At 49.3% G+C, this 19,573-nt stretch overlaps 1 protein-coding gene across 5 annotated transcripts in view; it reads left to right on the top strand.

The window, feature by feature from the left end:
* The window catches only part of stxbp5l (syntaxin binding protein 5L), a 124,529-nt gene that overhangs the window by 95,969 nt on the left and 8,987 nt on the right, over positions 1 to 19,573 (top strand). For 2 of the 5 annotated variants that reach the window (XM_056579796.1, XM_056579795.1), the window contains 3 exons: positions 360 to 425; positions 12,727 to 12,908; positions 19,192 to 19,429. In XM_056579796.1, the coding sequence (XP_056435771.1) occupies positions 360 to 425; positions 12,727 to 12,908; positions 19,192 to 19,429 (486 nt within the window). Of the gene's footprint in view, positions 1 to 359; positions 426 to 5,488; positions 5,600 to 9,512; positions 9,567 to 12,726; positions 12,909 to 17,693; positions 17,796 to 19,186; positions 19,430 to 19,573 lie in introns of all 5 variants that reach the window. The other 3 variants (XM_056579798.1, XM_056579797.1, XM_056579794.1) reach the window with 2 other exon arrangements.

The raw sequence follows: 19,573 nt of genomic DNA, 5'->3' as shown, positions 1-19,573 counted from the left end.
GCCAGGGGGGGGGGGGAGGGACCGGATAAAATAATTGCCTGAAACCCAGTGTCTAGTCTCCCTCACTTTTACGGGGGAACCAAAAAAAACCAAAGGCAGTTTAAACAATGGCCTCCGGAGTTGGCCTTTTTTTTTCGGGAAGTGATTAAACACGAGTTGTGGCTCTCAAACGGTCTCCCCCTGAGCGGCGCTGGTGTACAGGAGGGCTCCGGCGGGTCGCCCGGCTGACCCCTGTCGTGTCTGCTCCTCTCCAAATTGAAACCCGCCTAATTGACTGTTTCCGTTTCGATTTCCTCTCCGAACTCTTCCTAACCCCCCCCCCCCCCCCCCCCCGACCCCGGTTGCCGTGGTTACGACAGGTCTCACGGAGTTGTCTGACAACCAGCAGTCTGTGGACATGGAGCGCAGCAAGTCGCCCACCTCAGGTACTGCCACCGGCGACCTTTAAGGACGGCGCGCTCTCTCTCTCTCTCTCTCTCTCTCTCTCTCTCTCTCCCTCTCTCTCTCTCTCTCTCCCTCTCCCTCTCCCTCTCCCTCTCCCTCTCCCTCTCCCTCTCCCTCTCTCTCTCTCTCTCTCTCTCTCTCTCTCTCTCTCTCTCTCTCTCTCTCTCTCCCTCCCTCCCTCCCCCTGTCTTTCTCACACACATGCTCACCCTTACACATACACACTCTGACACACACACTGAACCAACTTATGACTTGTCGCCATTAACCAAGCTTTCCCCCCCATGTCTCGAACAGAGCCTGCGTGCCTCAGTGTGGTAATGCAGTACACCCCACTACCTTGCAGGTTAAGGAGGGGTGTTAGGCGCCACATGAGTTCTTGCAGTTGTAATTTGTTCTTCAGCTCTTGTTAAGTAGAGAATTTGCCAGGGTGCAGTTTTTCACCTCAGCATGGAATGCAGGCAATGACTACTGACTTATTTCTGGTCGTCGTATGTTGGCTCTGATTGGTTGGCTTTGATGGAAATCCAATCAAAGCCGAAAAGATGTCCAATTAGAGGCAGCGAATGAGAGGAGAAAATGACACCAGTTGATCACAAACAAGATGGCACACAAAACACCAGGAGCAAGCCTACAACTACACCCCAAAGATCACATTTGTAGCTTTGTCTTCCGCTTATAGCTTGATATCAACAGTCCCTGTTTATTTCTTTGCTGTTTTCTCAACGGGCTCCTTTGCGACTGCTTGTGTCAGTGTCACCATGTTTGTCCTGCCTCAGTGTTGAGCCAGCAGCACGAACAGGTTGCGTGCTCCCTGCTCAGCATGGGGCGACGCCCGCAGCGAAGGCTCTGCTGCCAAGAGCCCCGCTCTCTCTCTCTCGCTCCCGCGCTCTCTCTATCTCTCTCGCTCTCTCGCTCCCGCTCTCTCTCTCTCTCGCTCTCGCTCTCTTTCCCTCTCTCCGTCTCTCTCTCTGTCTCTCTCTCTCTCTCTCTCTCTCTCTCTCTCTCTCTCTCGCTCCCGCTCTCTCTCTTTCCCTCTCTCTGTCTCTCTCTCTGTCTCTCTCTCTCTCTCTCTCTCTCTCTCTCTCTCTCTCTCTCGCTCTCGCTCTCGCTCCCGCTCTCGCTCTCTTTCCCTCTCTCTGTCTCTCTCTCTCTCTCTCTCTCTCTCTCTCTCTCTCTCTCTCTCTCTCTCTCGCGCGCTCTCGCTCTCGCTCCCGCTCTCGCTCTCTTTCTCTTTCTCTCTGTCTCTCTCTGTCTCTGTCTCTGTCTCTGTCTCTCTCTCTCTCTCTCTCTGTCTCTGTCTCTGTCTCTGTCTCTGTCTCTCTGTCTCTCTGTCTCTCTCTCTCTCTCTCTCTCTCTCTCTCTCTCTCTCTCTCTGTCTCTCTCTCTGTCTCTCTCGCTCTCTCTCTCTAGTCTACACGGTTGTAACACTGTAGCACCTCTGATGCATCTTGGCACAGCATCGATTGCCTGTATACTCTCCGCTAATCTGTGTTTGTGCGTGTGCTGTGTGTTTGTGTCTCTGTGTGTGATACGTGCAACCACTACTTATGGAACTGCATGGAAGCCTTTGTTATATTTGAATGTTATGTACCACAGAAGGAGCAGAGAGGGGGATGTTGTGGATCACGGCATGATGGATAAACAAGAGGCAGGGTTGGGTGGGGGGGAGGGAGGGAGGGAGGGAGGGAGGGAGGGAGGGAGGGAGGGGGGAGGGTGGGTGAGGTAATGAGCTGGTGGGCTTGCAGAGAGGTCAGTGCAGGTTGTGTAATTAAATGGGCTGCGCCGATGTGTAGCAGGTGTGTGCGTTGGGAAGTGGGAGACCAGCGGGAATTGTATAATGCTTCCCTCCTTCCTTTTGTAGTTGTTGTTGATGATAATGTTGACGCTGGAGGTGATTGACAGGTTACTGGCTGTCAGTCAACACGTCGGGGACTATGAATAGAGGTGTCTGACAGCTTCTGTTTGTGTGTGTGTTTGTGATGGAATTACCCCCGGAATTGCTGTGTTCTTGAAAAAAGTAAATATGATGGTATTAAATCAATATGAGATATTTCCCGGAAAATGCGCCAAGGTATTCCCCAGATAGTGTGCTACATGCCTGCGTTGTTCCTGTTTGTACTGTGTTGCTGCTAAGTGTGTTGGTACAATCTCACATCAAACAGAAACTAATCTTCTCTCCTCAGACATTCTGTCAACATTTGAAGTATTTGAACTTGTATTAAACAATTCCTGCACCAGAGAAGAGTGAAATGTTCATTTGAGAATATTTGCTGATGGCAGAAGGGCATATCAGAATCCTCCTATCTGTGGTTGGGTTTGGTAGTCCTCCCTGGGAATTGCTGATGGTAGAAGGGCCCATCAGAATCCTCCTATCTGTGCTTGGATTTGGTTGTTCTAGGGCATTGCTGATCGTCCTCAAATTCTCCTGGCAATGAGTCATTGACCGGTTAAGATTGAAGTGTAGTCTCTGCCAGTACCTAAGTGGAGAGGGACAGGCTTTTTGAACGAAATTCCCCTTTTTGCAGTTCCTCCAGAATCAATCTGTGTGTTGTCGTAACTTCCTCCAGCAGGCTGTGCAGAATTATAAACCCATCCACACTCACTGAGTGGAGGGGAGAGAATGTTCTCCACTGTCGTGTATGAAGTCCTGCCTCTTCCGTCTAGCACAGATTTTCACAGGAGTAGAACTTTCTGACTCCTGGAAATTATCCAAGCGAGGTAACTGGAATTTATAATCATTTATTTCTTTAGTTTGGTCTTTTTGTGATTATTATTTCATTAACTGACGAATTCATTTATTAACATGATGTATTTATTTGTGTATCTGTTATAAATTGACCTCATAAATTCTGGTCGACAGTACAACCATCTCTCGGGATATGCAATAATTGAATTCGAAACAATGTAGTATTCACATCCCTAATCATAGCCTGAGGTAACAAACATCCAGCCCGGCATTCAAACACAAGGTTGACGTTTGAAGCGCGGTATTAAGCCTTTTTCTTCATTGAAGTTCATTACTCATTCACCCCGTTCGCTCAGCCTTGAACACGTCCCCAGCCCAGGAGGACGTACTTTACAGTAGCTATTAAGAGGAAGTTCTCAGGTAATGAAGCTCGACTCCTCGTTCTTTATCTGGCCTGGGGGGCTTCACTTCAAACCCAGCCTGCGCCTCATTCCGGCTGGCACACCTCGGCTCAGCTGGGTGAGGAGTTTGGCTCTTCTCCGTCTGACACAGGGCTGACCAAGTTTCCCCCCCCCTCTTCCTACTTATTATCATTCTCCAGCCGTCACCGTGACCATTAGACGCTGCCAAACATACCGCCTCTGACTCAGACAGCTTGTTAGGCAGTGGCGGCCATCTTCTTGAGGCGCCCCCGTGAGCCTGTAACCCCCGTGCTGAGTGCCGGGGCCCCTCAAGTCCGTTAGCGGGGCCTGATAATTGGCCCCTTCTCCGCCCACTGAAAGACCTCCTCCTCTACCTCCGTCATCATCCTTCTCTTTCTGTTTCTTTGCTTTGACTTTTTTGTTCGCTCTCTGCCAGGTTCAGACGCTGTGACCCGGCCAGGATAATTTTAGAACTGATATGGGGGGGGGGGGAGGGGGTGGTGGTGGTGGTGTTGGCGTGTGTGTCTGTGGTGGTTGGTTATAGGAGCAAGGGGGGTGTGAGCCCACCTGCCAGGCTCCTCGGTACAGCCCCACTGCTGTACCGAGGAGCTTTGGTTCGGTCTGAAACCTGCTCTGACTGTTTCTCTTTTGGACTGCACGTCGAATGGACGACCAATCAACGAGAGGAATTACAACGAGAGGACGTGACGTCAAAACCCGTGTCTGACAAGCATTTAGATGGTGGATAGTTTTTGTTTCATTAGCAAGCATATCAAATCTGGAAGATTTGATATGTATACCCGGCTGGGAAACATTGCTGCTAATTGCTTCATAGTTCTTTTCGTCGCTCTTTGTGACCAATTAGACAAAACCCTCCGTTAACACGATTGGCCAGAGAGGGCGCTATTTTGCAAAGTCCCACAGCTTCCCTATGGTAAATCTATTAGATCTGCCTGAAAAAAGGCTGTATGGTATCAGATGAGTGAGGAGAAATGAGTGCACACGTATTGCATTAAAGCCTGGGCTGTTTCAGGTGTGATCCTGTTAGACATCATCTCCGTGCTTTACACGTCGTTTAAAGCAATCAGTCCCAACGCGCTACCGACGTCTGAGTGCAGGCGTCCCGGCATCGAGTGCATCCAGTGCTCCATCATCCGGTTTAACACCGTCTACCGTCTTTGGTGTTGAATGGATACCACACACAACCCAACACTTCTAGGAAGGGGAGCAGTTATACTCTGAGAACCAGACGGTTCTCAGAGCTGATGTTTTATTTGCTCGGGCCCCCCCCCCTCCCGCTCAGACAGATTTTTATCTAATATGTGATGAGTGTACAGAGTAGCGCCCTATGGCAGCGCCGTTGAGGCATTTACATAAGACATCTAGATGGCTGCGGCTGATGTGTCACGCGGTTTGTCGCTCTGATTGATTGTCGGTCTGTCCAATTATGTCCGGAGGCCTTACGGTCTGAACCCGGTGGATAACACCCCTTGGAACTTGAAAATGAACCGAGAGGTTCCAGACTTGTTCTATAGTACATTCGCATATTAGTCTGGCGATGTCAAGCTAGTAAAGAAGTTGTCATTGAATCGCTTGTGACGTGGTAGTTAGGGTGTATTAGTGGCGGTTGTTGTAGTTATAGTCGCCGTTGTGTGAGTAGTGTGTCTCTGCCGTGCTCCTGTCGTTGTCGTGTTCCTCTGTTACCACGGATACGACGGTTCAACCACATGAACAGGGGGCACATCTCCGTTCATTAATAAACAAAACAATGACAGAAATCCGTCACCTGGACACTTCCTCGTTGCCGCGCCTTTCAAGCATTCGTTCCTCCAGAAGTTCACCTGGGGTGTGTACATGTGTCCGTGTCCCTGTGTGTGTGTGTCCGTCCGTCCGTCCGTCCGTCTGTCCGTGTGTGTGATCTCCCTCGTTCTAGTTCATTACCCCCCGCCCTCCCTGCACTCCGAGGGCCGCATGCCCCGTGGTGATCCCGCAGCCGCGCCCAGAGCCAGCCCCTGCAGCCCAGTCTTTCACTTGCTGGACAATGGTAAGAAGAAGACGGGACCAGGACACCCCGGGGGGGTCCACCTCCCAGTCCTCCACCACCACCACCCAACCCCCCCACCCTCCACCCACACCCGACACCACCTTTCCTCAAGCCCGTGACGGCTCCATGTTTGGGGGAGGATGGATGGAAGGATTGGGGCGGTAATACTTAAGAACATGCACATGTGAGATGCCCGCATCCCTAGATGGGGTAGGGTGTGTGTGTGTTTGTGTGTGTGTGTGTGTGTGTGTGTGTGTGTGTGTGTGTGTGTGTGTGTGTGTGTGTGTGTGTGTGTGTGTGTGTGTGTGTGTGTGTGTGTGTGTGTGTGTGTGTGTGTGTGTCGGGGGGGTGGTCTACGTTAGTCTCCTCCTGCATGCCGTGAATGAGGTGCCTCTTTCTAGCGCGGTGGTGCGGCCTGCGTCGTAGCCGTGCTGCTGCTCGTCCCTGTGCAGCTGTTCTGTGGGTGCAGGCTCTACCGGCTAACCTGTAGCCGCTAACCTCTAGCTGCTAACCTGTAGCCGCTAACCTCTAGCTGCTAACCTGTAACGGCTAACCTGTAGCCGCTAACCTCTAGCTGCTAACCTGTAGCCGCTAACCTCTAGCTGCTAACCTGTAACGGCTAACCTGTAGCCGCTAACCTCTAGCTGCTAACCTGTAACGGTTAACCTGTAGCCGCTTACCTGTAGCTGCTAATCTGTAATCGCTAACCTGTCGCGGCTAACCTGTAGCTGCAAATCTGTAACGGCTAACCTCTAGCCGCTAACCTGTAGCAGCTAATCTGTAACCGCTAACCTATAACGGCTAACCTGTAGCTGCTAACCTGTAACCGCTAACCTGTAGCTACACTGCTAACCTGTAGCTGCTAACCTATAGCCACTGTGTGGGCTGGGTGGGGGGCGGGGGGGTGCTAGCATTCTGCTGCTGTGTTGTTGCTAGACTGGTGTTTCGGTAGAGATTGTTAGCTTTGTGTGTGTGTGTGTGTGTGTGTGTGTGTGTGTGTGTGTGTGTGTGTGTGTGTGTGTGTGTGTGTGTGTGTGTGTGTGTGTGTGTGTGTGTGTGTGTGTGTGTGTGTGTGTGTCTGTCGCCATTTGCTAAGCCTCACTGTGCATCGTGCGTTTAAGTACCGTTTGAAATGAAAACTCGCCATGTAATTTCCCTCTGTTGTCTTGACGACCGTCCGTCAACCGTCCATCTCCTCTAACTGCATGGGGGCCACGGTGCGGTGGGCTTGCCCTGCCGTATCAGTAGCCAATCAGGTGGCTCCTGTCAGCCCTGTGACTCTCTCCAGCCAATGGAACGACTAGAAGATCTAAATGCACTTTAGTCTCTAACGTTCGCTCTGCTCAACATATAATAATCCAGCCAGTCCGACGCCATTTAGATTTTGATTTTGATTCTCGTTCTATGAAGCACTTACAAATACATTTCCATAGATATATAAGACATTGTTACATCTAACTATGCTGCTATTGAAAAACATAGAAACACAACTCTTTAGCTGTAGGACCAAATTAAAAAAAATAGGAATTATTATAATATTAAACATTTAACAATAAATGTATACCTTGTATATTGGCTCTGACCTATACTTTTTGTGAGGTCAGAGCCAATACCAATATAATATTGATTTGGTTAAGCACACGTACATGCCTTTAAAAACTGATTGAGAATGTATGGACTATTAAAACATGTATTTGAATCATCAGACACAATGCAGGGTGGATGAGGCCTATTGAAGGATCACTGAATGTGGCAGGAGGAGCACAATGAAAATAACTAATTAGGCAATACGTGATTATAATTATTATACATTATTATTATAGTACAGAAGCAAAATATCCAGAGAGCAATCGTATAACCGTTGAACACGTTTATCAGTGGAACGCATTATTGATGTTGACATCCCTTATTATTAATACTTTAATTACGTCTGTTCTTAATCCTGTTCACCTGACCTTATTACACACAGACAAGCACTCTCTCTCACACAGTCTCTCACACACACACACACACACACACACACACACACATACACACATACACACACACACACACACACACACACACACACACACACACACACACACACACACACACACACACACACACACACACACACGCACACACATATCTCATTATTAACACTTCACGGTTTGCCAAGAGCTATAAACCTTGTGGAGAGACAGTGATCCAATAATTCAATTAATGAAATGACTTGGATTAAATTAGAAATATTCCTTACGTTCCATCGGGATTTAAAGATTTGCAGCCAAGACTACCAGAATTAAAGTACTTACATTATCTCTTAACTCTCTTAATGGACGAAGACAAAGTGTATTTCTTCTTATGCCACCGTTTGGATGAATAATGCAGACTGATCTGTGAAGGTCACTCCTCAACATCCACAAAAAACTCCCTAATCACTGAGTTTCTGCTTCAGCTTGTACAAAATGTACTTTTGTGAGGAGAATAAAAGATGAATACCAAGGCCATCCCGGACGCAAAGTCACTGGCATTGGCCCGGATCCGTGAAGGACAAAAACATATACTGAATAAAATATATATCTTGAATAGATGGGTTGTGTCAGAATCCTTTCCATCTCATCTCCATAATATGAACAATGCGAAGGGAAAGACACAGCAACAGTCAAGGCAATGAAGGCCTGATGGAATTTGTGTGTGTGTGTGTGTGTGTGTGTGTGTGTGTGTGTGTGTGTGTGTGTGTGTGTGTGTGTGTGTGTGTGTGTGTGTGTGTGTGTGTGTGAGTGTGTGTGTGTGTGTGTGTGTGTGTGTGTGGGGGTCAGTTCATCTTAATACTCAATTAAATTCTGCGTCTTCCACCTCCCAGGGTCACCATTTACCCACCATTTAATAAAAATATGAACTCATATTGTGAGCTTGTTCATGAAAATACATCAATAACAACATCTCCAATTCTAACTTTGCAGTCCATCTTATCGACTGCAAAATGCTTGCAAAATGTGTGTGAAAAAAACGTTGTACTTTGTTCCCTCACGTGTCGTGTTCTGTTTAGGACATGCTCCCACCAAACCCATCTCCCTCGCCCCCCACCCATCTCCTATTTATTTCCCAGACCAAGGTCGCTCCAGCCTCCGCTCAATGCTCAGAGCAGCCATGACCCCGGGGCGCTGGGCCAGAGATAGGCCGGCACCATGATGCCAATACTGATAAGCTGCTGTTGTTTAATATCTCAACACGCTATAAACCGTTTTGCTCTATCTGATGTATACTGCGAGGGGAAATGCCCCGGTACCAATATCTTGTTTTCCCCTGGCGGCGTCAGTGTACAACGACCGTATCATATCGTGGGGCACTGTTTGATCTAATGTTGTCAGGGTGGAGACACTGAACATGGACTGAAACTGTGCTGGCCCATTTGATGATTTTGAGCATAAGCTTACTGTTGCTCAACAACCACAGACACCAAAGGAACAGCTCCTAAGGATAAGGATATGCGACTCGTCTTTCTAATTGGCCGAACTTGGTGCTAAGGTGATGGCAAGTGACATCAGCTAGCCCCGATGTCTGCCAATCAGAACAAGTAATTGCAATCGTACTTTATTAGCCGTCCGCGCTGTCCTTGACTGAGGCTTGAGTGTACTTTTAAAGTCACGATGCTTAGAAGTGTGATTGCTTATAGAAAGAAGTTTGAAACAACACAGTACTATAGCATATTGGGTGGAAGTTGGGCACCTTGGTCCGGGAACTACAATGAAACAAAGTCTGCATATGCCTGCCATGTGCAACTGGACCAATCTGCATGTGTGTTCCTTTATTTTGTCTCAACTATGTTTTTGTTGGTTTGCTCTTTTTGGTTTGGATTTTTGATTTCAGTTAATTTTCATTTGAAAGGATTAACTGGCACTTTGTTTCTTATTTCCTTTTGTTTCAGTAAAGGGACCCGGCAGAAAGTTAAGTCTGCCTACAGATCTTAAGACTGATCTTGGTACGGTAGGCGAAAGCCAGCAGTTTTCTCTTCCGTTCATATTCTTTCTGCTTACTTTTCGTCATTCTTTCTCTCGGTTATTTCACTCAGTCAAATTCGAGTTGCATTGCTTTCCTTCTTTGGTTTGTCTCCCTCTCTCTCTTCCTCTCACACCCTCTCTCTCTCTCTCTCTCTCTCTCACTTTGTTCTGTTTTCTTCGTTTCCTCTGAGTTCCTCCGCTCAGTTTTCTACATCTCCTGGGATTTTCCAGCCCTCACGACGATATTAGCCTGTAGTGTTTGTCCTTTTTCCACCTGTCCTGTGCTGCATCTTCCTCTCCTTGTCTCTAATATACATTTTGCAAGTGTCTCTGAAGGTGAAACGTGACTCATGTCCATATCTAAACTGGAGGGAGGTTCTTCTCAATGTTCTCTCATCAAACCAGTACATGCTCTGTTCTTAGTTGTAGTAGTTGTTTCGTTTGCTTTCGATCCTTCTCTATCTTTCTCTTCTTTTTGAGAAAGCCTACCTCTCATTGGCCGCTTTGCTCTTCAGTGATTGGTCCTCATTCTCGGTCGCCTGATGCAGTTTCGCCCCATCTCTCTCACTGGTTGATTCATGTTTCTCCTTTCCTACAACCAGATCATTTGCATTAATAGATCCTCTGCAGTTTCTCTATTTCTTTCTCTGTCTCTCTCGTCTTTCTTTCTCACTGCCTGTTTCTCTAACTGTGTAGGTCTCTCGTTCTCTCTCTGTCTCTCTCTGTCTCTCTATCTTTCTCTCGTTCTCTGTCTCTCTGTCTGTCTCTCTCTCTCGTTCTTTCTCTCGTTCTCTCTCTCTCTCTCTCTCTCTCTCTCTCTCTCTCTCTCTCTCTCTCTCTCTCTCTCTCTCTCTCTCTCTCTCTCTCTCTCCAATGTGCTGCTGCGTAGCGTGCACGTGTGCTCCGGCCATGGCACGCATGTCTCTATGAACTTTGTGTGGATGTGTGTGTGTGTGTGTGTGTGTGCGTGGTTGTGTGTGTGTGGTCAATGTCAAAAGATGTGCTGGTTTCTCTGTGCTATGGGCCTCAAAAGTATAAATCATGCTTTCTCTTTGCTCTGACAGGTGTTAGCCGGTGTAATGGCCGTCGGTTATGGGTTTTATACAGACTCTGTAATTAAGGCCCACCTCTGCCGTCATACGTGATTATGTGGGGGAGGAATCTGGTCCACGAAATGAAATGTTGATACGAAGGAGGCGGGAAGGATGAAACAAATTATAGAAAATGATCTCTCTGAATGTTATCTTAGAAACCGTATATCGCCGTAATTGCACGGATTTTCTCACCCAAACAAACCAACGCCACTGCAAACATTCAAATTATATTAACTGTTCAATTAAGCTTCAGTAAAAATTATTGTGTGTGTGTGTGTGTATGTATGTGTGTGTGTATGTGTATTTGTATGTGTGTGCACTGACACAATTTGCTTCTACCTGTGTGTGTGTGCGTGTATGTTTGTGAGTGCGTGTACGTGCAAGTGAGTGCATGTACGTGTATGTTTGTGAGTGTGTGCGTGCGTGCGTGCGTGTGTGCGTTTAAGGGTACAATAACATGTTCCTGGATGGGCAACGATTTTCATAGGAGGTTCCCGGGAAAAACGTCTGAATCACTCACTTCCGATTGAAATCCATTCAAAACAAAAACCAATGTCAAACGGAACAACCAAAGTGATGTCGTTGGGTCGGCCATTATGCAGGCCTGCATTGCCCCGGGAACCCCCTGCTGTTTGCACGCGGAGTGGTCAGCAGCCTGCTGTTTTTCATCTTCACTTTCGGAAAATGGCGTCCTTTGCACCATGGCGACCCCGCCTCCCCCATTCTCTGCACCCCTTTATCTAGACCGCACATTTATCAGAGCGCTGCCAACACTCTTGGCTCACAGCTCACAGCAACAGACGCCACGCAATGCCAAACATGTTCCCTCTTTCCATTCATGAGCAAAATGTGCTCCAACCACGTGTGTGTGTGTGTGTGTGTGTGTGTGTGTGTGTGTGTGTGTGTGTGTGTGTGTGTGTGTGTGTGTGTGTGTGTGTGTGTGTGTGTGTGTGTGTGTGTGTGTGTGTGTGTGTGTGTGTGTGTGTGCGCGAGTGCGTGTCATGTGAGGGACAGAAGCAAAGAATAAGATGAGAAAAGCCTTCCAACTTTCACTTTTAAAGGTGAGGCCTTGTTGCCATGGGCAACGGGAGGGCCGATGGCCATGGCGGTTATTTCTACACTTGAGTGACAGGGCCCTTCTAGAGCGCCGTCATGAGCTGGCTAATTAAGACAACATGCTCGTGTTCGCTTGACGCTACCACAAAGGAACCGCACAATACATTCCCTACCTTGTGTCTTTGTTTGTGTATATGCCTGGTGTGTGTGTGTGTCTGTGTGTGTCTGTGTTTGTGTGTCTGTTTGTTTGTGTGTCAGTGTGGGCCCGTGTGTGTGTGTGTCTGTGTGTGTGTGCGTCAATACAAAAACAGCCTGCAGTTACCACACAAGTGATTTGCCATGTTCATCAATGACACATTATTAAACGATTATTCGGCTGAACGGTGACAAACCTGACACAAGTCCCCCGTGTCACCAACACGGACACCACTGGTGCTGCGGGACGGGGGGGAAGTGGAGATGAACAACAAGTCTGTGGATTGGCCGACGCTAACGACTGCGAACTCGTCACCAAATCACCCCTTTGGTCTGCTGATGAATGCCTACCTCTCTCTCACTCTTTCTCAGGGCACAAGTTGATTGATGCCAGTGTCCTCTCTTTCTCTGCTCCTCTCTCTCTGTTGATGTTGTCTCTTTTCTATTTTCTATCCACCACCAACTGTTTTCTTCTGCTCTTTCAAGAATGTTCCTAGCTAGTGATCCTACTGCTCTCTCTCTCTCTCTCTCTCTCTCTCTCTCTCTCTCTCTCTCTCTCTCTCTCTCTCTCTCTCTCTCTCTCTCTCTCTCTTTCTCTCTCTCTCACCTCCCTCCTCCACGCCTAACCCCCCACCTTCCCCAACGCCTCTACTCTAACATCCACCCGACTCTTACTTACTGCACCTTTCTTTAACTCCAGTTTGTACGAAGTGCTCCTCTTTTCATTTCTCCTGCCTCTTCTCCTCGGTTCTGTCGGTCATGTGCTCTTTTTGCTAATGCTCTGCCGTTGTTACAGATCATGTCAATGGACATTGCACTAGTCCCACCTCCCAGCCCTGCTCGGCGGGGAAGCCCCGCATCCCGATCGGTCCCGAGGGGTCCCGGCTTGCCCGCAGAGGGCCCGGCAGGCCGCCCTTCCGCAAGGCCCAGTCCGCTGCTTGCATGGAGATCTCTTTGCCTGTGTCCCATACCGAAGGTGTGTGCCTGTCCTCTCCCTTGCCGATGATTCCCTCTAACCTCCTAACCCCCTGACCCCTGACCGCTGACCCCTGACCTCACCCCCCCCTCACTAAGTGCATGACGCCACCACCCCTGGCTGTGTTGGTGTGGGTGGGCGAGAGGGGTCAAGGGTCAATGATACACAATGTGCCTTACCTGTTTTGCTATGTTGTGGGTGGGCGAGAGGGGTCAAGGGTCAATGATGCACAATGTGCCTTACCTGTTTTGCTGCGTGGGTGTGGGTTAGCGAGAGGGGTCAAGGGTCAATGATACACAATGTGCCTTACCTGTTTTGCTGCGTGGGTGTGGGTTAGCGAGAGGGGTCAAGGGTCAATGATACACAATGTGCCTTACCTGTTTTGCTGCGTGGGTGTGGGTTAGCGAGAGGGGTCAAGGGTCAATGATAAACAATGGGCCTTACCTGTTTTGCTGCGCGGGTGTGGGTGGGCGAGGGGTCAAGGTTCAATGATGCTTTGTTGTTTTGGGTTGTTTTCCTGTATAACGCGAGCGCCGCGTTATCGTCGACGGATAAATTAGCGCGTTAGCCGGCGAGCGGCGTCTTAACGAGCAGACGAACGAGCAGATGACCGCGCCGGAGGGGGTTCAAGGTGTTTGGGCTCACAGCTGTCACGCATTGTCACACTTGCCTTTTTGTTTTTCCTCTATATAGTCTCGCGCTTTTCACACCCGCACTCTCGGCCGCACCTCACGGAGCCATGTGCTCAACAGACAAGCCCGCATGTCCATGTGACAAGTGTGTGTGTGTGTGTGTGTGTGTGTGTGTGTGTGTGTGTGTGTGTGTGTGTGTGTGTGTGTGTGTGTGTGTGTGTGTGTGTGTGTGTGTGTGTGTGTGTGTGTGTGTGTGTGACATTGTGTCGTGTGCGCTTCTTGTGTGTGGGTGTGTTTCTTATGTATGAATGCAGCATGGGAGGCAAACCAGCATACTGTGTGTGCTTCTGTGTGTGTCTGTCTGTCTGTCTGTCTCCGTGCTGCCTCAGCCTAGCTGGCGTTAACCTAAGCAGCACCGCCATGACACTGTAGCGTTCCATCCTGGCCTCGCGCCCGGCTCCCTGTAAAGAAATGCATTTTCACTCTGGCCACACCACCAGGCAGTGGACGGCACCCTCCCGACGCCGTTATTATTCGGGGACACTTCGTTCCGTCCCCCGACTGAGACACAATCCTTCGCGGTGACCCCTGTTGCTTCGCGGAGACGTCCCCCGGCCCGATTGAACGAAGACTGCACCAGATTGTCAGGCGCTTGCTGCCCCTTGCACGGCAGAACGAGCGGCGAGGATGGGAAGAGGCTCCGATGATTGGTCAAAAACACACAACCCCAGTCCCCCATGCCGTGGCCAACGATGGCTGGCGGTCTCTTTATCCTTACACCACACCACTAACGTCGGCACGCCGCTGTCCAGCGCCAGACACCGACCGCTGAGAGGAGGGGCGCTCCCTCGCTAATGGACCGCTAGACGCGGCTTAAACGCATCCCCCCATCCGGAGGGATGGAGCCCTGCTGGCTGCCGTTGTGTTCTAATGACTGGTTGGGCAGAGGTGCTTTTACTTCAGAGAGAGAGAGAAGGTCATGAGGGATGAGGGCTGACACGACAGGGTTGTGATGATAGTGTAATGCTGACGATTATAGCCAGGGAGAGACAAGAAGGTCCCTTAAGTAAAGGCCTTTCGCGGTGCACCTGACGATGGCATGGACGACGATGATGATGATGATGTGCTCTGATTTGTTGTGCCGCAGGTGCAACTATTCTTGAGCCTTATACTAAAGACACCCAGCCCCCCATCATAACAACATCAGCAACAACAATATTGGTTTTCACTTCATAATAACGTAATTTATAAGCCTTGAGTTAATGATGAACGAATCTTTAACTGAACGCTCATTGACTGAACGTTATTGTAAAGTGTTACCACTTGAGGCTAAATAACGGGTACATGTACACCTATTAATAATTGACAAGAGAGGCACATTAATCATTCGTTAATTAACATTAGTTTATACAATATTATATAGCAGTAGCATAGGGGTTAGGGTAAGGCATAGGGTTAGAGTGAAACCCTACAGGACACGGGTTTCATAAACCAGTATTAGTCAAAAATTAGTGAAAAAACCAAGCATGTATTCTTCCAACAGAAAATACAAAGTAGAAATAAAGACGGGTTAAAAAAGTGAGAGTCAGAATAAATGCATACAGAATCAACCACCACAGAATCCTATTCTCGGAGCCGCCGATTCCAACAGGCCAAGCCGCCCGGCCGCTGCGAGGCAGACAACACTTTCACACTAATCTGGTGATTGGATTCACATTGCTTTCTTCAGCCAGCTCATTATATGGCAGTGACCTGCAGCCAAAGGGCGGGCTGCATCCCATTACAAGAAGCCAAGTCTTCTGCCGGGCTCGCCGCTACATGATCGACCAGACGCCCCCCCCCCCCCCCCCCCCCCCCCCCCCCCCCCCCCCGTTCGAGGCGTGGATCCGACCGTTGCCCACTCTCGCTCTTCGGAGGATGTTTATAAACACAACCAGACACTCCCGCGATGATGGGCATGAAATTAAGTTACAAATATAGAGAGGTCTGTGTGCAGCACTGCTTTAAAGACTCAACCTAGGGGCCTGGCTGAGATATTACCCCAACAATCAATTCAAATGTTATTCTCAAATAAATAAAGCCCACCCTCAAAGGCCCCCAGCCTCCTCGATAACGACATCCATCCAGGGAAACGACATGTCTGCGCTTATTATGGGATGGTTGCATGAGGGCAGACCCACAATGCAACATCAGTGTTTATCCCCAGCCGCTCGAGGCGTGCAGACCCCCCCCCCCCCCTTATCTTTGCACCCTGCCGTGCCGGTGGATGGGGCTGCATCGCCACGGCGATGCACCAGCGGGGTCACAGGCATAATTAAAGGTCAACAGCCGCGCGCGAGGGCTAATGAGCGCACGGCGGGCGTGGCCGCCAGGAGGGAAAGGGCAGGGGGACGCTGACGCCACGTCAACACACACACACACACACTAGCATGCACACACACGCACACACGCACGCACGCACGCACGCACGCACGCACGCACGCACGCACGCACGCACGCACACACACACACACACACACACACACACACACACACACTAACAAGCATTCACACACACACACACACACACACACACACACACACACACACACACACACACACACACACACACTAACATGCATAAACACACACACACACACACTAATATGCACGCACACTTACCCGCATACACAGACTCGCACACACACACACACACACACACACTTACATGCATACACAGACTTGCACTCGTACACATAAACACACAAATTCACAGATGCACACTCTCACACACACACTCGCACACTTACATGCATACATAGACTCGCACACACAAACACACACTAACAAGCACAGATTTACACATACACTCACACATGCACACACACACACACACACTAAAATGCACACATACACTCGTGCACGCACACACATACACACCCACCTTCTCAACTAGGCGAGGGTCCTGAGCCAACAGCCATTAAATATTCAAACCCTTCAACTTGATTGGCTTCCATTAATTGCCTCTGGATTTTATATATATATATATATATATATATATATATATGTTCGTAGCATCTGTCTGTGTCTAGTGTTGCCTCCGGTCTGTATGCTGCTTTGAGAGTGTGTGTGTGTGTGTGTGTGTGTGTGTGTGTGTGTGTGTGTGTGTGTGTGTGTGTGTGGTTCTTGAGGCATGTCTGGTGCTGCCACGGAGCCCTCTGACCGGGTCACCAGAGAGACCCCCTGCCCCCTGTCAAGTGTGCCCGCTGTGCATGACTTTCATTAGCTCAGCACCCCAGGGGCAGTCTCACACATCCATCCACACACGCACGCACGCACCCACGCACGCACGCACGCACGCACACACAACCAGCCACCAACCCGCACGCACACGCACACACACACACACACATCCACGCACACACAAAAATACACACAGCAGGGTACGATAAATTGAGTTGCCACGACGCAACGCAGGCTCGAAAAAACATCAAAACACAAAGAAATGTTTTCACCCTCGGCCGTGTTCATATTGGTCCAGAGTCTGACACGCTGGAACGCGCTCGGCTGTGAAACGCATCAATCACTTTCACAACCCAAAACTGTGTAGGATTAGAATGGTAGGATTTCTGGTAGGATATTCTGACCTCTCTCTCTCTCTCTCTCTCTCTCTCTCTCTCTCTCTGTCTCTGTCTCTGTCTCTGTCTCTGCCTCTGCCTCTGCCTCTGCCTCTGCCTCTGCCTCTGCCTCTGCCTCTGTCTCTGTCTCTGTCTCTGTCTCTGTCTCTCTCCCTCTCTCTCTCTCTCTGTCTCTGTCTCTGTCTCTGTCTCTGTCTCTGTCTCTGCCTCTGCCTCTGCGTCTCTCTCTCTCTCTCTCTCTCTCTCTCTCTCTCTCTCTCTCTCTCTCTCTCTCTCTCTCTCTCTCTCTCTCTCTGCCATATTCTATTCTAACCAGTCTGTCCTTTGCTCTGTTTCGTCTTTTCCCCTCTTTCTGTCCCTCTGTCTGTCTCTCTCTCTCTGTCACTGTCCCGTATCTCCGTCCGTCCGTCCGTCCGTCCGTCCGTCCGTCTCGTCTCGTCTGTCCCCTGGCTGTCTGGGTGGGGTGGGTGTCCCGTCATGGTTGTTCGGTCGCTGGGTGGGTTGGGGTCGTGTCGTGTTCCCCGTGGGCGACCAGTAGGTCATACGTCCAGGAGGGCCATGCTCCAACAGTTGCACGGCGTCAGTATGTACTCCCACGACGAGCACCACTCGCCCGCCGCCTACTGCTGGAGCGAGAAAGGTAAGGAGCACCGGACGCCGCAGTCTCTGCGTCCATTCCACCGTCCAGTCCGTACGTCCGTCAGACAGTCCGTCTGTCAGTCCGTCCGTCAGTCCGTCAGTCCGTCAGTCCGTCAGTCCGTCCGTCCTGTCGATCCTCCTGTAAGCATATCACACACAAAGGAATGAAAGATAAAAAAAAAAATCTTCCTGAAAAGAAAAAAAGGACTTCATGTCCCGGAGAGGCCGGGAGGAAGCGAGGCAGTCTCTCTCAGCATGGGGGTTGTTTTCATTCCCCCCCCCCCCCCTCTCTCCATGCCAGATCCTTTTGCTGCTTTTCTGTTTGGAGTTGGGATCCAAGGGCTTCACGGTTGAAGGATAGTGCACACTCATTGTGTTGAGGATTCACTTATTTCTACACAGCTGGAGCGTATTTATCAAGGGAAATGTAACATGTTTTTCAAATGTCAGTTATGCTATCATTTTATAATATTGTCATTATAATAGGAGTCTATAGCAAGTACACTTCAATGAATTTGGACACTTTGCATCAGGAGCTCCTTTTTGATAAAGTCTGCATTCTGTGTAGTGTAAGCCAGTGGAAGAGAACGCATAGCCTGGTTTTTTGAATTATTTAGAATATGGAATCATACTTGGGCAATACCAAAATACTTTTATGATGGAAAAGCATAAATATGTAATGGTTTGGGGGCACATAAATGGGTAGCAATCACAAGAGGTCAAAGTAGTCTTTGTTTTTTCGTGTTAACTGAACGCACGTGTGTGTGTGTGTGTGTGTGTGTGCGTTGTGTTCATGTGTGCCCATTACTCTCTGTGTGTACGTGTGTAAAATTGTATGTTGGTAGGATGTTATGTTATATTATTTTTCCAGTTTTAGGTAAGAACCAGTGAGGAGAAATGAACTGTTAAATGCTCTAATCAATTCACACTTGGGATTTGCATAAGTAAGTCTTGATTGAGTACACTGATTATTCTTATTACAACAGACTATAACTATAATAGCTATGACCTTGTTTTAAAGAGAAATACGTGTGTGTCTGCTCTCAGGAGCTTGTTCCATTCGCCTCAAAGATTTGCATACCATAGAAAACCCAATATTTTCTTCAGAATGTATTTCTCTCTTTTTTTCTTTTTGTTTCACCCTTATCATCCGTCCATCTATCCGTCTTTAATTCCAAATTTCCCATCACCTACTCATCCCACATTCCCATTATCCATTTCCCATAATGCATCTCCCACCACCTTTCCCACTACTTTCTCCCCATCCCTCCATGTCCCTTCACCTGTCCTCCCCATCCTCTCTCCGATTGGATCGCTCTCCCCGCCCCGCCTCTCTCTCTCTCTCTCTCTCTCTCCCCTGATTGGCCGGTTCGCCTGTCCGTCGTCCAGGAGCCGAGAGCAGGGAGAACTCCTTCAGCCGCTCCCGCAGCTCCAGCGTGTCCAGCATCGACCGGGAGACCAAGGAGGCGGTGACCACGCTGCAGTTCGGCGAGTCGTACGGCCGCAAGGGCGACGCCCAGCCCACCCCGTGCCTGTGGGTGGGCACCAGCCTGGGCGTGGTGCTCCTCATCCCCATGTCCGTGCCCACCGAGGAGGAGGAGAGGCTGGAGGAGCCCGTCACCATCGGCCCCGGCGGTGAGCCCAACCCCACCCACCACACTAATCTCTCCACATGGGCGCTCCACCTACCGTCCCTCCGTCCAATAACAATAATAATAATAATACATTTTTATCTCAGAGCGCCCTTTCAAAAACGCTCCAGGTCGCCTTCCAGTTAAG

This window comes from Gadus chalcogrammus, chromosome 20 (assembly GCF_026213295.1).
Source record: "Gadus chalcogrammus isolate NIFS_2021 chromosome 20, NIFS_Gcha_1.0, whole genome shotgun sequence".
In the NCBI taxonomy this organism is placed as follows: domain Eukaryota; kingdom Metazoa; phylum Chordata; class Actinopteri; order Gadiformes; family Gadidae; genus Gadus; species Gadus chalcogrammus.
This window is presented reverse-complemented; position numbering and strand designations above follow the sequence as displayed.